Source organism: Dromiciops gliroides, chromosome 2, assembly GCF_019393635.1.
Source record: "Dromiciops gliroides isolate mDroGli1 chromosome 2, mDroGli1.pri, whole genome shotgun sequence".
In the NCBI taxonomy this organism is placed as follows: Eukaryota; Metazoa; Chordata; class Mammalia; order Microbiotheria; family Microbiotheriidae; genus Dromiciops; species Dromiciops gliroides.
In genome coordinates this window covers 266,971,591-266,988,083 of record NC_057862.1, presented here as the reverse complement: position 1 = coordinate 266,988,083, position 16,493 = coordinate 266,971,591, and the positions used below count along the sequence as shown (strand labels likewise).

Genomic DNA, 16,493 nt, shown 5'->3' with positions numbered 1-16,493 from the left:
TCTTTTGAGCTTTTCTTTTTTGTAAAGGGCATCACCTTTGGAACCTTATTATCTCTCTCATCTGAGCTATTACCTCCCAGTTGATCTCCCTGCTTCAAAATCTTACTCCAATCAATCCTCTACACGAGGTGATTTTCCTAAAGCACAGCACTGTTTATGTTGCTCTACTGATTGGCAAAATGATATTGCCTCTAGGATGAACATTCTTCTGATTGGCATTTAAAACCTTTCACAATTTGGCTGTAGCCTTGTTATAATTTATTCTCCATGAGTACTCCATGATCTAGCCAAACCGACCGTCTTGCTGTTCTTCATAAATGGCACCTTTTCACTATCTCTCATACCTTGAATGCACTTCCTCTGTTCCTTAAAATCCCTGATTTCCTTCAAGCCTCAGTTTAAGTGCTGCCTTTTACTTGAGTACTTTCTTAATCCAGCCAGATGTTAGTGTCTTCCCCTCAAATTCAAATTGCATCTATTTTGCATATACCCTATATGTACATGTTATTTCTTTTGGCAAGACTGGCAAGGTCAGAAACTGTTTCATTTTTGTCTTTGTATCCACAGGGTTTAGCAAGTACATGACACATAGTAGAAATTTAATAAATGTTTGAGTGATTGATAGGTGTTCATTGATTCAGCATGTTTATTGGGCACCTATTAGGTGCTAAGATGTCAGCGATGAATATCTTTAAGTAGCTTTGAATAAAGTTGGGGATGTAAGATAAGTGTGGAGATCAAAGATAGACAATAAAATATGTGCTCTAAAAAGACATAAATAAGAGTTCTGGAGGTAGACAAATTGCATCTAGTTGCAAATATCAAAGAGGGCTTCATGGAGGATAATGACATTTGAGTTGGGGTTTAAAGGATTTTGACAGAAAGGGCTCTGTTAGAAAGGCATTTCAGGAGAAGGGAATAATATAAATAATGTATTGGCAGAGGAAGAATCAGGGGCATAGGGGGATCAGCTAATCATCAAGAATGCTAGGAAGTCGGGGGCAGCTAGGTGGCACAGTGGATAAAGCACCAGCCCTGGATTCAGGAGGACCTGAGTTCAAATCTGGCCTTAGACACTTGACACTTACTAGCTATGTGACCCTGGGCAAGTCACTTAACCCCCATTGCCCCACAAAAAAAAAAACAAAAAAGAATGCTGGGAAGTCCTCCATTCCATTCCCCACTTACACCCCCCTTCCTCTGCCCCCACCCCCAGGATTATATTTAATTTTGCCTTTTATTATAAGCCTTTTATCTGTTTTCTCTTCTTAATATCATTCCAAGCTCTCCATTTCAGTGGCAGCTGTCAAGTCTTGTGTAATCCTTAATCTCCTTGGTACTAGAACTCTATTTGTGTGTGTGTGTGTGAGTATACATATATGTGTGTGTGTGTGTGTCTCTCTCTCTCTCTCTCTCTCTCTCTCTCTATATATATATATATATATATATATATATATATATATATATAGACACAGAGACACACACACACACACACAGAGGTTTTTTGATCTATAAACTTTGGATTTTGGCAATGAGGTTTCTAGGAGTTCATTTTGGAGTTTCTTCCAGGAGGTAACCAGTGGATTCTTTGTAACTTCACTTTATTCTGGGTAGTTTTCATTTACAATTTCTTTAAATATTTTATATTTTTTTTGGTCATGATTCTAAAGTAGTTCGATGGTTCTTTACTTGATGGGTTTTCTAGGATAATTGTTGATACTATTTCCTATGTTCTCTTGGTTTTTGTTTTTTTGTCTCTCCCTACCCTCCCAATCTTTTGAGGCCTATTTTTATTTTCAGGGCATTTAGTTCTGGGTGAGGTTTTTCACCATCTGGTTGAAGACATTCTTTCTCCTTGTCATTTTTAACTATTCTATTTTCCTTGAAGCCAGGGCTTTTTTTTTTTTAATCCTCTTGGCTTTACTTGGAGTTGTTGTGGGTCACTGTCTTTCTCTGGGTTTACCCATTAGGTATCTTTCTCCTCTGTACTCTAGCACTATATATCTCCCCTTAATCTACTGTCACTATTAATTTTATGTATTAAGAGGATATTTGGTGAGAATTTTAGCTTTGGGGTAAAAGTTATTGAAAGATTTAGAAGAAGGAGTAGTTAAGATATGATCTTTTATAAATATTTTTCCTTTTATTCCCAAATTAACATGTAAAAACAGTGTTTAATGTTGATTTTTAAAACTTTGGGTTCCAAATTCTCTTCCTCCCTTCCCATCCCGCTTAAGACAGCAAGCAAATTCAATATGTTATACATGTGTAGTCATGCAAAACATTTCTTTTATAAATATTTAAAAGGGCTAAGCTGGATTGAGTTTCTAAATATATTAGATTTCATAAAAAGTAATTCAGTAATACAGCTACTTTTTGAGGTGGTTAATACAAATGTATAGGATATTAGGTATGTGGTCAGATAAATAATTACCTTGTCTGGTATTCTTTTAGAGTGGTTACTAGTTAAAATTCCCCTAATGAAAGTTCTAGCATAATTCTCGGTATATAAGAGCACAGCAGAAGGTCATGTAGAAGATCCTTTAGCTTACGGGCTATACAGATAAAAAGATAGGTTAGCTACTGTAATTGAATGTATTAATTTGATCATTGACAACGCTATGCTAAGGTTTAGTAAAAATCTAGCAATTCAAACAGTTAAAGAAGAGAATCCAGCTTTCCAGACCAGAGTCCAGAATCCAGTTTTCCAGATCAGAATCCAGCTTCCTCCTGATGACATCTTACCACTTCAAGAAGACAAGAGAACTCAGAGACTTTATAAGAACAGTTTTTGTTTTGTTGGTTTTTATTATCTCCTTCTGTTACCATCTGCAACATGTACTCTCTGTAGAGGCCCTCCTTCTGCAAGACCAACGTCAAAGCGTCGCGTTCATGAGGGACTGCCCCTTTGGACAAAACTTTTCTTTCTCCCTTTTCTATATTGATATTAACATATTATTAGTTAGCATAGGATATTATTTTTGGCTGTTTCGTTGATCAAACTCATTTGTTTTTCAAATGAAACAAAGGGGGTAATGTGGTAAAAATTATTTGTGGCAAAGATATATATCGGAAGTTTTAGCTGAATCATTTGAAAGATTGCGCATGCCACTGAAGTGGCTTTTGAAGGACCTCCTTTTTTGGGGAGGAGAACGTGAGGAACTTCCCGTATGTGGACTTAAAAGTGAGGGCAGGAACAGAAGTTCTTTCTCTTTGGCGGTGAACAGCAATGGAGCGGGATTGAAAGGAGTGCACATGGTTTGGTGTTCGGTCTTTTCAAAGATTCGCGGTCTGGTGGGCAGTTTGGGATTCGGTGAGTTTTATAAAGGAACAGACTAAGCTTAGATCTAAGATTATTCATTTGTATTTCTCCTTCCTTATTTCCCTAATTGGTTTCAACTCTAGTTGTCTAATTCCCAAACAATAAATAAAAAAAACTGATCCATCAAAGATTAAAGCTCAGTGGCTCCTTTTTCTTAAGGAAAGTTAAAGAGGGAGATTAATACTCTGTATATCCAGTTTTGAATCTCACACTACCTTTGTACAATTCAGTGACATTCTCCCAATGGGTTTTGTTGGGTTTTTTTGGCAGGGCAATGAGGGTTAAGTGACTTGCCTAGGGTCACACAGCTAGTAAGTGTCAAGTGTTTGAGGCCTGAATCCAGGGTCGGTGCTTTATCCCCTGAGCCACCTAGCTGCCCCCCTCCCAATGTGGTTTGATCAAGGGTGAAGTTTGATTGCTATTTCCTTGGTCTGAGCTCTGTAAGTTCTTGGTCTGAGCAAGAGTAGATGGCTAACTAGCCCCTTGTACAGCTGTTACTTCAGAGCCATAGAATTGTACAGGCTCTGCTTTGGTCTCTGATTCCTGCTCTGGTTTTTCCTGTGTCCTGAGCTAGATGCTGGAAATGAGACTCTGCTCTATACCTGATATCTGAGCCACACTGCTACTGCTGGCTTCTGAATTTCTTCACTTTTTGGCAAACCACCAACCCAAGAACACCACCCCTATGCATAGATCCCTTTCAAAGTCTGCTGTGGATCTGTGATATGGAACTGGGTAGTAGGTGCCCTCGTATGGGTCTAGACTGCCTCTTTCTGTGGTGCATAGCCTCTTCTTGACCACTTAAATGCTCTGAACACAGCAAGCTCCTGGCTTGACCCTGTTCACAGCGTCCACGTACCTCCCTGTCTGTCTTCCTCTGCCAAATTATAATGAACAAATGACTCATTATGACTTTTTTTTGGATTTTCCCATTAGTTTTCAGTCTGGTGCATTCTCTAGATTTGTTTTGAGGCTATTTTTCCATATTGGATAGTTTTCCATATTGCTCCACCAATTTGACCCTGCCTCTCACTAGAATTCTTATTGACACAGAATCCAGTTTATATTATCACTTAGTTGTCTCTTCTAATTTCATGGTATTTCCAGGCCCTCCGCTTTATCATGGTTGCTGCTAAATCTTGTGTGAACTTGATTGTGGCTCCATAGTATTAAAAGATTCTTTTCTGACTGTTTCTGTCATTTTCTCCTTTACCTAGGAACTGTGGGATTTGGCTATGATATTCCTGAGAGTTTTCATTTTGAGATAACTTTCAGGAGGTGACTTGGTAGATTCTCTGTTTTACCCTCTGTTTCTGTTTTACCCTCAGAATCTAAGATGTCAAAGCAATTTTCCTTTATAATTTCTTGAAATTGTAAGTTATGCCTGGGACTCTCTACCCCCCTCCTTTTTTTTTTATCTTGGCTTTCAGGTAGTCCAATAATTCTTAAATTATTTCTCCTTCGTCTATTTTCTAGGCCAGTTGTTTTTTCAGTGAGAGATTTCACATTTTCTTCAATTTTTTCATTCTTTTGACTGTTTTATTGTTTATTGATGCACATGGAGTGATTAACTTCCACTTGCCCAATTCTATTTTTAAAGAATTATTACACCCCTATTGCCATCTGGCCAATCCTGTTTTTTAAGGCTTTATTTTCAGTATTTTATATATCTCTTTTACCAAGCTGTTAATTCTGTTTTCTTAATTTTCTTGCATTCTCATTCTCCCTCCCCCAATTTTTCCTCTACTACTCTTATTTGATTTTAAAATAATTTTTTCTCTTGATTAATAAATATTTTTAAAGCCTTTAATCCAAGATAACATTCAAAATAGAATTTTTAACTATGGTTTCAGAGTGAGGCTATTGCTGAGTTGTAGTGCTAAAGGTAGCAAGATAAGCAAGTGTTTAGGATTAGCCTGTGCTCTGGAAATAGTTCATTTAGATTTAATTAAGATCACAAAAGTGATACTTGTTTTTCTTAGTGTAACAGTTTTTTCCTAATTGATAGGTAGAACAATCATTTGTTTAGAAAGGTTAGACTGTTTTCTTTTTCTTTTTTTGCAGGGGGCTGGGGGGGGGGCAGGGCAATGAGGGTTAAGTGACTTGCCCAGGGTCACACAGCTAGTAAGTGTCAAGTGTCTAAGGCTGGATTTGAACCCAGGTCATCCTGAATCCAAGGCCAGTGCTTTGTCTACTGCGGCACCAAACTGCCCCAAATTAGACTGTTTTTTGTTTTTGTTTTTTTGGTGAGACAATTGGGGTTAAGTAACTTACCCAGGGTCACACAGCTAGTAAGTGTCAAGTGTCTGAGGCTGGATTTGAACTCAGGTTCTCCTGAATCCAGGGCCAGTGCTCTATCCACTGTACCACCTAGCTGCCCCATACACTGTTTTCTTAAGATGGCTTTGCTTTGTAAAATGTACTATAATCCAGTTGTGAGGGTCTGTGTTAAGAAGTAGGTGAACTTTTTTTACACTGATTCACAAGATAATAATTTTTTTGGTATCACCATTGTTCTCTCTGGGGTTTGTCTCTTAAGAGAAGGGGTTTAGGGAACCCATGGCTTCCTGTTGAAAGTGAGAGAAATTCTTCATAGTCCTAGGAATTTTTTTTTTAAAGGGAGTCAAGATTATAGCTTAAATAAGTTAAATATTTGACTAAATAATAAAACCAAAGAAATGAGTTCTATTTCCATTTCAGTGAATATCAAGAATTACCTTCAAGACTTCTTGTAACTTAACTTTTCCAACCCTTTTGTCTCAAATCCCAAATGTTTCCCCTGTAGCTACTATCTAGGCAAAAACCCTGAAAGGATTCTTTTAATTCTAGAGATGAACAGAATAAATAATGCTTTCAGTGAACTAAAGGAGCAAGAAAACAAATCATTGGGGTTCCTGGGAGAATGGGATTTTTGTAGTCTTATAATTTTCCAAGGTTACTATTTCCTTTCTGAGTCTTAATTCCATCTCTCCCTTTTTCTTTCTCTTCCTTCAACAGTTCCGTTAACATTTATTAACGCCCTCCATGTACAATAGCATTGTACTTGGCAGGGGTGTGGCAAGGGGGGCGGTTGGGTACAAAGGTAAAAAAGGACAATTGAAGTGCTTTCAACCCAATAGGGAAGATAATAACTAGCTGGCTAGCATTTATATAGCTCTTTAAGGTTTAGAAAGCAGTTTACAAATATGCTTTCATTTAGTCTTCACAATAACCCTGGGAGGTAGGTACCATTTTCCAAATGAGGAAAATTGAGACAAACAAGGTAAGTGACTTGCTCAGGGTTACATAATTATTAAGTATCTGACATTGGATTTGAACTCAGGTTTCTTGACTCTGGGACTGACACTCTATCCACTTTGCCACCTCACTGCCATGTACATTTGATATAAGAATATTATAAGGGCAAAGGAAAGGTTCAGACAAGATGCTGTAAGAAATTTTGAGGCACCCATATCTGTCTCTTGGAAACTCCACCTTCCTTCAAGGCTCAGCTCATGTGGTCACCTAGGGTAAACCTTTTCTAATTTCCCTTATTGTTAGTGCTCTGCCCCTCATCAAATCTTGAATTTATTTATCTAGATTATAAACTCCTCAAAGATAAGGACTTTATTGTTTTCAGTCTTTGTATCTCCAGCATTCCTAGTAGTAGTATTCTGCATATTATTGTTGTTGTTTTTGTTGTCATTATTAAACACAAGCTTAATATGGGCTTATGGAATTGAATTTTCAGATGGGAAAGGGGGAATCAGGGAAGAATTTATGGATAAGGTGGCAACTTAACTGAACTTTGAAGGAAGAAAAAGGTTTCAATAAACAGTGTTCTGTACAAATGTAGAGTCTAGAGAAGATAGAACAAATTTTGGGAATAGCTTGTAGTTTTCTTTGGCTAGAAAGTGGAGTGCCTGAATGGGAACATGTTAACTATCTCATAAATTTAGAGCTGAAAAGAATCTTGGAACTTCTGTAATTTTACATATTGGGAAATTGAGGAGCAGAGAAATTAAATGACCTGCTTACAGAGGTAATAAGTAGAAAATTTAGTTTTTTGACTCAGAGCCCTCTTTTTCCACTTCACTCTGCTACCCCTAAATCTTCTCAGTGCTAAACTTTTCCAGTTCCTTCAACCAATCTTATTATGGCTTTGTCTCAAGGCTCTTTGTCATCCTCTTTGTCCTTCAGTTTATTAATATGGATCACAGATAAAACTTCTTTCCTACAATAAAAATTACATATAATTATGTAGGGGCCGAAATTTAATATATGGAGCATTAATTGGGTGACTTGCTGAAATACTGGGGTCCCAGAAGTAATGAGGGACCTCTAGGTTCAAAGTTCCTGCCCCTCCGAATTGCCCTTTTAGATATTTCTCCCAGGCCAATAAAAAAGGAACTGTACAGCTTCTCTTCCATAAAAGGATCAGATTTTATTACTTGGGAGTTAATTAAACAACAAAGGTGAAATTAATAAAAAATCAAAGATAAGGAAATAGGGAAAAAGAAATACAGATAAATTCTCCTAACTCTAACCTAAGTCTATACAATCCCCAGATCGTTTCCAATTAAGCTAATTCAAAGGAATGCAGGTCTATTGTGTTCACTCACCACACCTGGAAAATCTGCTAGTTTTCTCGAATCACCAGGAAACCAAGAAAGAGGGCAAGCAGGCAGCCTCAAGCAGTATTCTCAAAGTGACTACTAGCCTCTCCTCAAGGAGGTCCAAAAGGGGAGGTCCTTCAAAAACTGCCTATGGAGAATTCTCCTTCTGACCTCAGAAGCATACGTAACTTCAGGGTGGGCCAGGTGTGGTCCCTCCCAAATGAGTCAGCTCAAACTCCAATTATTTTTACCACATATATTAATCTATTCCATTTTGAAAACTTTGAACTCAAGTTGCCAATCTTCTACATTTTTATCAAGTGCTTCAATATGAAATGTTGCTATTCCCAAGTTATCTATCTTCTTAAATTATTATTTTTAAATTTTATTTTATTTTATTTAAATTTTTGGTGAGGCAATTAGGGTTAAGTGACTTGCCCAGGGTCACACAGCTAGTAAGTGTCAAGTGTCTGAGGTCGGATTTGAACTCAGGTCCTCCTGACTTCAGGGCCAGTGCTCTATCCACTGTGCCACCTAGCTGCCCCTTTCTTAAATTATTTTGAACAAAATGCTACACAAATTTAGCCTGGAAAAAATTGTGTAATTAAGTTTTCAATAATTATCGATTAGACGATTTTCCAGTTAAAGCGAAAACAAAATCTGAACCTCCCACTCAAATGAATCAAATTATAGGACCTGCAAATCCCATCATTTGTGGGTACTAGCTATGTGCATAGCAATCCATGCACACTGTTTTATCAGACTAATTGTTATTCATGTCTTCCCATAAAATTTCCTTAGAGGACCTACCTACATTGGAGACTTTTAAATCACTAGAGGTAGCTGAAATTTTCCAGGAGTCCTAGAATCCTCAAACTATGAATGTGTTTGGAAAATCATAAGCTACATATGTATATATATATATACACATATATATATTTCTAATACAAATATATATATATATATATATATATATATATATATATTTCTAGGATAAACTACCAACTCCTCTGGCATTCAAAGGCTTTCATAATCTGGCTCCAGCCTACCTTTCCAGGTTTACTGCCCATTACTCTCCTCCATTAGGCAAACTGGCCTAATGTTCCTTGAACTTACAATATTCTATCTCCTATCTCTATGACTTTGTGACAGGGACTGGATATCTGTCTTCAAATATTAGAAAGGTTGGCGGGGAAGCTAGGTGGCACAGTGGATAGAGCACCGGCCCTGGAGTCAGGAGGACCTGAGTTCAATTCAGCCTCAGACGCTTAACACTTACTGGCTGTGTGACCCTGGGCAAGTCACTTAACCCCAATTGCCTCACCAAAAAAAAAACCCCAAAAATAAAGCAGCTGCAGATGGATCTTATGATTATTTCCTTTTTTTCAAGAGTAGCCAAGGATTGTGTGAAGTGTTTGCTTTTCCATATTTGATTTCATTTGATTACACAAAGCTGTTAAATAGTTAACAAACCTCTTTTTTGTTGTTGCTACTTATGCAAATAGTATGTTGGGGAAAGGATGTTGGATGTTGTTCTTTTAGATTTTTATGTATGTATCCTTTGGTGAAGTGTGTTTGGGAATTTTCATTTTCTTGATTGAGGTATGTGTTCTTCATGTCAGCAGTGTGGTACAGTGGATGGAAGGCCTGAGTTCAAATGTGGCCTCAGATGCTTGTTCAAAGAGGCTCATCACTTTCTTGAACACTGTCTACAGAGTTATAGAAATGATTTAATCTGAGGTGGTAGATATGCTGAGAAGATATAAGATTCATCAAGCATATTGAATAACATAATTGAAGATGCTACTAACCCACTAAACTGAGTGCCTCTAGTAGGCACTCAGTAAATATTTATGAAAAGGGAAAAGACCACTAGATCTGGAATCAAAAAGATCTGGCTTTTATTCCCCTACCTAACACAGGATTATGATTCTGGGCATGCTTCAGTTTCATCATGTTAAATGGGGATAGTTTTTACTCTTCCTACCTCATAGGAATGTTGTGAAGAAAGTGTATTATATATAACTTTATATAAACTGTCATCATTGGTGTGAATAGGGTTTTAAAAGTAATTTTTATGAAACATTGATTTCTCTTTTATGAAATAATCTTAATGATCTTAGGTGTCTTATTTTATTTTTGTTTTCTAGATGTAAAAAAAGATTGGTCAGATCATGCCTTGTGGTGGGAAAAGAAAAGAACTTGGCTACTTAAGACTCATTGGACCTTGGATAAATATGGTATACAAGCTGATGCTAAGCTTCAGTTCACACCTCAGCACAAATTGCTTCGTCTACAACTCCCAAACATGAAGTATGTGAAGGTGAAAGTGAATTTCTCTGATAGAGTGTTCAAAGCTGTTTCTGACATCTGTAAGACTTTTAGTAAGTATCACTTCATTTTTTTGTTTAAAATGCCCTGAAATATGTATCAGTCTGGTAAGTGATATTTAGCTGACATCCTTTTCATTGAGAAGCGGTCATTTAATTTCTCAGTTATCCAGATAACTCTCTGAGACTTAGTTTTAGATAGGGAATTTGTACACTGTGAAATTGCGAGTCTGGATCCCAAGCCAGCAATGTCCTAAGGAAATTAAAATTTAAGAACATACTTTTTCCTAGGTGCTTACCCTATATTCCTTATTGTAATTTAAGATAAATTGTAACTGATGAAAAATCAAGTAATGTACTCTGAATTTCAATATACTGTAGAGGAAAGAGTAATGGACTTAGAGACAAAAAGTCCTTTGTTCAAGTGTGTCCTCTTCCTTAGCAGCTGTGATTTTAGGTAAGTGATTTAACTTCTTTGAGCTTCAGTTTCCTTATATTTTTTAAGTTTGTATCACAAGTTTCCCCTAGCATTCCTATCCTTCCCAGAGAATCATCTCATAACAAACAATATTAAAACCAAAATAGGAAAGAGAAAAAAAAATCAGCATAATTGATCAATACATCAAAAAAATCTGATAATATGTACAACACTTGTGGACCTCCTACTTCTGCAAAGAGTTGGAATGGTAATGTTTTATGTTTCTTTTGAACTGTGCTTGTTCTTTTTGCAACATTCACTTTTGATCTGTATGTGTATGTTTGTATTCTGTTATAGTCATTGCGTATATTGTTTTATTGGCTCCATTTCATTGCACCAGTTCATGTAAATATTTTTTTTTTAGTGAGGCAATTGGGGTCAAGTGACTTGCCCAGGGTCACACAGCTAGTAAGTGTTAAGTGTCTAAGGCCGGATTTGAACTCAGGTCCTCCTGATTCCAGGGCCGGTGCTCTATCCACTGCACCACCTAGCTGCCCCCAGTTCATGTAAATATTAACATGCTTCTCTGATTTAATATTCTGTTACAGTTATTTACCACAGTAGTCTAGCCATTCCCTAATCAATAGGTGTCACTTTGTTTCCTGTTCTTTGCTATCACAAAAGGTTCTGCTATAAATATTTTGATGTATATAGGACTTTCTTCTTCTCATTGGCCATTTTGGAAACCGGTTTGTAATTATGCTGAATGGTTTTACTGATTCACAGCTCCACTGACAATACCTATCTTCCCGCAACCACTCCAACATTGATTTTTGTCATGTATGTCAGTTTGCAGTTTGTGAAGTGAAAATTCAGAATTGTTTTTGATGTGAATTTCTCTTACAATTAGTGATTTGGAGTATTCTTTTATGAAGTTGTTAATAGTTTGCAATTCTTCCTTTAATAGTTCCCTTTGTTCATATTTTTTGACCACTAATTTTTTGAAGAATGGCTTTTGGTTATATGTAAAACATGTATCTATAACAAATATATGTGCAGATATACATTACATATATGATGTGTATGTGTATTTTTTTCAGGGAGTTTTTTTCCTAAGTAATTTGTGTTTTCTAGTTTATGGAACACTGTGTTGAGTTCCATTATTTACAGTTTTTTTCTTGTCTATGTTTCAATGTCTTGTTCCTTTGGCCTACCTCTCTTTTTTAACCAATACCAGATGGTTTTGATTATTGCTACTTTTAAATACTGTTTTCCCTTTGGGATTTCTTGATACTCTAGATCTTTGAGTATCCAAATTTTGTAAGGTATTCCTTTTATAAAATAATTGCTATAGAATTAAGAGTATAAATTGTATTGTCATTTTTATTGTATTGGCGGTTTTCTCATTTTAAAAGTGGAAATAAATACTTCACCTGCTTAACAGTTATAGTGAGGATTAAAACAAAGAATGGATATGAAGTCAGGCTTTATAAATATAAGTTGACTGTTACACTAATTACTGCTCCATTGAATATGTATTGCATGTTTCCTTTATCTTTAGTAATTTTGATAATTGTTGTGTAGGGATTACTTACAAAGGGGACATGACCTTTGTATTTCTTTCTTCAAATATGACAGTATTTGATTTTCATAATATGGATGGATTTTTGTCACTTTTTTATTGAAGATCAGAATAGGTTTTGAAAGAAATGATTATTAATGTTCCATCTTCCTTAACAAGAGTCTAGCAGTTTGAGTTTTGACATGAAATGTGGGGGCAGCTAGGTGGCGCAGTGGATAAAGCACCAGCCTTGGATTCAGGAGGACCTGAGTTCAAATTTGGTCTCAGACACTTGACACTTACTAGCTGTGTGACCCTGGGCAAGTCACTTAACCCCCATTGCCCCCCACACACACACACACACAAAGAAATGAAATGTGGGTTGCTTTTGGATTATTCAATGATATAGTACATGACTATAATGTAATATTACTGTACCATAAGAAATAATGAATGTGAAAAAATGTAAAGAAGCATGTTAACATCAACATGAATTGATGCAGTGAAGCAGAGCCAAAAACAATATATGCATATACAATAATACGATAGCATAAACAGAAGGAATGATCACACACATATCAAAAGTGAATGTGACAAAAAGAAGAATTTTATGTGTTCAGCCATAAAAAATATATGAGCTATAAATATACCCCTTTTTAAAGTTGTTGGTTTTTTTTTACCTAGCCAAAGGCAAGTTTTGTAAAGAACTGTTCTTTGGGGCTTTAAAATACAGAGTTGTAGCCTACCTGTACCATTTTAATTCTCCAGTCTATAGTTGCTCACAGTGATTTTTATTATTTCTATCATATATTAGTGAATCATATTAAAAATTCCTGATTTAAAACTAACACTTGACTCCCAAGTTTGTTGTGAGGATTTAATGTGTACAGCATTTTGCAAACCTTAAAACTACCATCAAAGCAAGCTGTTGTTACTAGCTTAGAGAAAAGGCTGTAATGGGTAAGGAGGCAGAAGGATACATTCCATGAGCCAGGAGCGCCATCACAGAGCTAGGTGAGAACAGGAGGTGGGATGAGGGGAAGACGTTAGTTCGGTTTGTCTAGAGCTGGGATTCTCCATTTCTTCTGTGTTGTAGACTCCTGGGCTGTCTGGCTAAGAGTAGGGCCCCCTTCTCAGAATCATGCTGTTAAATGCACAAAAGAAAATACACAGGATTACAAGGGAAACTAATTATATTGAAATTTCGTTATCAAAATGTTTCTTATAAAATAAAGTTCACAGACCCCAAGCTAAGAAGCTCTGGCCAAGGGCAGTGACTTTAAACACAAATAGAAATGTGGGTCACTAAACTGTAAGTAAAGATCCCTTGACTTAAGTTAAAAATGTGATATTTAAAAAAAAAAATTCCTGATTTATTGTATAGGAAAAGCAAAAAAACCCAAAACACCTTCATTTAAGATCAAGTAAAGTGTTTTCCTAATTTAGAACAGGTTTTAACATATAAAATCAATATCCTAAATTAAAGGATTGAAACTTGGAGAACTGTCATTGTTGATGACAAATTGTATTTTAATATGAATTCTGTGTATTTGTGAGAGTGAGCTTTGAAATTCAGTCCTGTTGATCCAGTATTCTTGATGAGGTGGGGGAAGAGCATAATATGTGAGCTTTAATAGGTAAATTTGTAAAGAGAGAAATAATTTATATCATGTAGAATCACCATTGACTCAGGGAACATTATTATTTAGTAATCTGTGAACAAGAAAAAGAAATCTGGATTCTAAAAGCCTATATTTATTTGCTTTGAGACAAGAGGCAAATATTTAATATTGTATTTGTCATTTCTCATGTATTAAAAATGGCTACACTGGGGCAGCTAGGTGGCGCAGTGGATAGAGTACCGGCTCTGGAGTCAGGAGTACCTGAGTTCAAATCCAGCCTCAGACACTAGCTGTGTGACCCTGGGCAAGTCACTTAACCCCAATTGCCTCACTAAAAAAAAGAAAAAAAAATAGCTACACTTTATTTTCTTTTTAAAAAGTTTTTGAGTTCCATATTCTCTCTTCCTCCTATCCCTCCCCCACCCATTGAGAAGGCAAGCAATATCCTATCAATTATATATGTGAAGTCATGCAAAACATATTTCTATATTAGCCATGTTAGGAAAAGAAGCAAAAAAGGAAGAAAAATTTTAAAAAGTGGGGAAAGTATGCTTCAGTTTGTACTTAGAGTTCATCAGTATTCTCTTTGAAAGTAGATAACATTTTTTATCATGCATTCTTTAGAATTGTCTTAGATCACTGTATTGATTAGAGTAACTAACTCTTTTACAGTATTCTCCTGGTTCTGCTCACTTCATTTTGCATTAGTTCATATAAGTCTAATAGGTTTTCCTAAAAACATCCTGCTCATCTTGTCTTGTAAGTATAGTAGTATTCCATCACAATCATATACCACAACTTCTTCAGCCATTCTCTAATTGATGGAAATCTCTTTATTTTCCATTTCTTTGCTACCACAAAATGAGCTACTATAAAGATTTTTGTACAAATAAGTCCTTTTCCCTTTTCTTTTATCTCTTTGGGATATAGACCTAGTAGTTATATTGCTGGGGGAAAGGGTATGCACAGTTTTATTGCCCTTTGGGCATAGTTCCAAATTGCTCTCCAGAATGGTTGAATTCACAACTCTTCTAGCAGTGTATTAGTATTCCAATGTTTCCATATCCCCTTCAGCATTTGTTATTTCCTTTTTCTGTTATGTTAGCCAGTCTGATAAGGTGTGAGGTGGTATCTGAAGTTATTTTAATTCACATTTTTCTAATCAGAATTGATTTAGAACATTTTTTCACTTAACTATAGATAGCTTAGATTACTCTGTCTGAAAACTGCCTGTTCATACCATTTATCAGTTGGGAATGGCTCTTATTTTTATAAATTTGGTTCAGTTCCTTTATATATTTGAAAAATGAAGCTTTTATTAGAGAAATTTGCTATAAATATTTTCCCCCAACATCCTGCTTTCCTTCTAATTTTGGCTGCGTTGGTTTTGTTTGTGCAAAACCCTTTAATTTTATGTAATTAAAATTATCCTTTTTGCTTCTCATGATATCTTCATCTCTTATTTGGTCATAAACTCTTTCTCCATAGTTCTTATAGATCATATGTGTGTGTGTGTGTGTGTGTGTATGCATATATACATACATATGTGTGTGTGTATTTCTATGCTCCCCTAATTTACTTATATCACCCTTTATGTCTAAATCATGTGCCCATTTTGACCTTATCTTGGTATATAGTGTGAGATGTTGGTCTATGCCTAGTTCCTGCCAAACTGCTTTTTTCCCGACAATTTCGTGATATGGTAAATTCTTGCCTCCAAAATTTGGATCTTTGGGTATGTCAAACTAGAGTCATTTACTACTGTGTATTGTATACTTAACCTATTTCACTAATCTACTATTATTTCTTAGCCAGTAGTAGATGGTTTGATGGTTAGTGCTTATAGAATGGCCATTTTTTAACAAACATATGTTTGGAAAGATTTGTATATAAAACTCTCTTATTTGTATTGTGTGATGTGATTTCTCATTTTTTCCTAGTTTGGTTTTTTTTGGGGGGGGGAGGGTTATATGAAAGAACTCAGCCACATAAATGTGTTCAAAAGTAAACAAATTTCTTTGTCTTTGAATAACAAATGGGATTGTTTTCTTTTTGAAAGGCTTTTTTTCTTTAAAAAAAAAAAATATATATATATATATATGAAACAGTGAATCTTAACGTTAAACTTTTTAGTACCAACACTGCTATGCTTGTTTACCCTTTCTAAATTTCTTTCTCTTCTTTTCTATGCATTTTTAAAAAATGTTTCAGTGACACTCTTTTCTTTCTTTTACAGCACTGTCAGTACCCCCACACTCCTAACCCACTACTCCCAGGAATCCCCAGGTGTCTTTGAATCTGCTATTTTATACCATTCCATATTACATTTGTAAGCCATTTTTTGTTATTCCTCTCTCAAATGATGGTTATGCACTTGTTTCCAGTTCTTTGCTACAACAAAAAAATGCAGCTATGATTATTTTTCCCCATATAGGGTTTTTTTTTTTGAGGGGGTGGCGGTTAAAGGTAGTTTTTCTTAACAAGATCAAAGGAAGCTACATTGAAGATCTAGAACAGGAAAAACTTAAAAAGGGAAAGTCAACAAGGGGTGAAGTGTTCACCTACTGGTGGACAGTTGTTGAACAACAAGTATGAATGGAGTTATACATTTTCAGATATAGCCAGTGCATAAATTTGTTTTGCTC

At 35.8% G+C, this 16,493-nt stretch overlaps 1 protein-coding gene across 6 annotated transcripts in view; it reads left to right on the top strand.

Annotated features, from left to right (window-relative positions):
- The window catches only part of FERMT2 (FERM domain containing kindlin 2), a 129,904-nt gene that overhangs the window by 23,998 nt on the left and 89,413 nt on the right, over positions 1-16,493 (top strand). For 5 of the 6 annotated variants that reach the window (XM_043986732.1, XM_043986731.1, XM_043986730.1 and 2 more), the window contains exon 3: positions 10,068-10,301. In XM_043986732.1, coding sequence (XP_043842667.1) covers positions 10,068-10,301 — 234 coding nt within the window. Of the gene's footprint in view, positions 1-10,067; positions 10,302-16,118; positions 16,178-16,493 lie in introns of those variants that run through there. The other variant, XM_043986733.1, reaches the window with a different exon arrangement.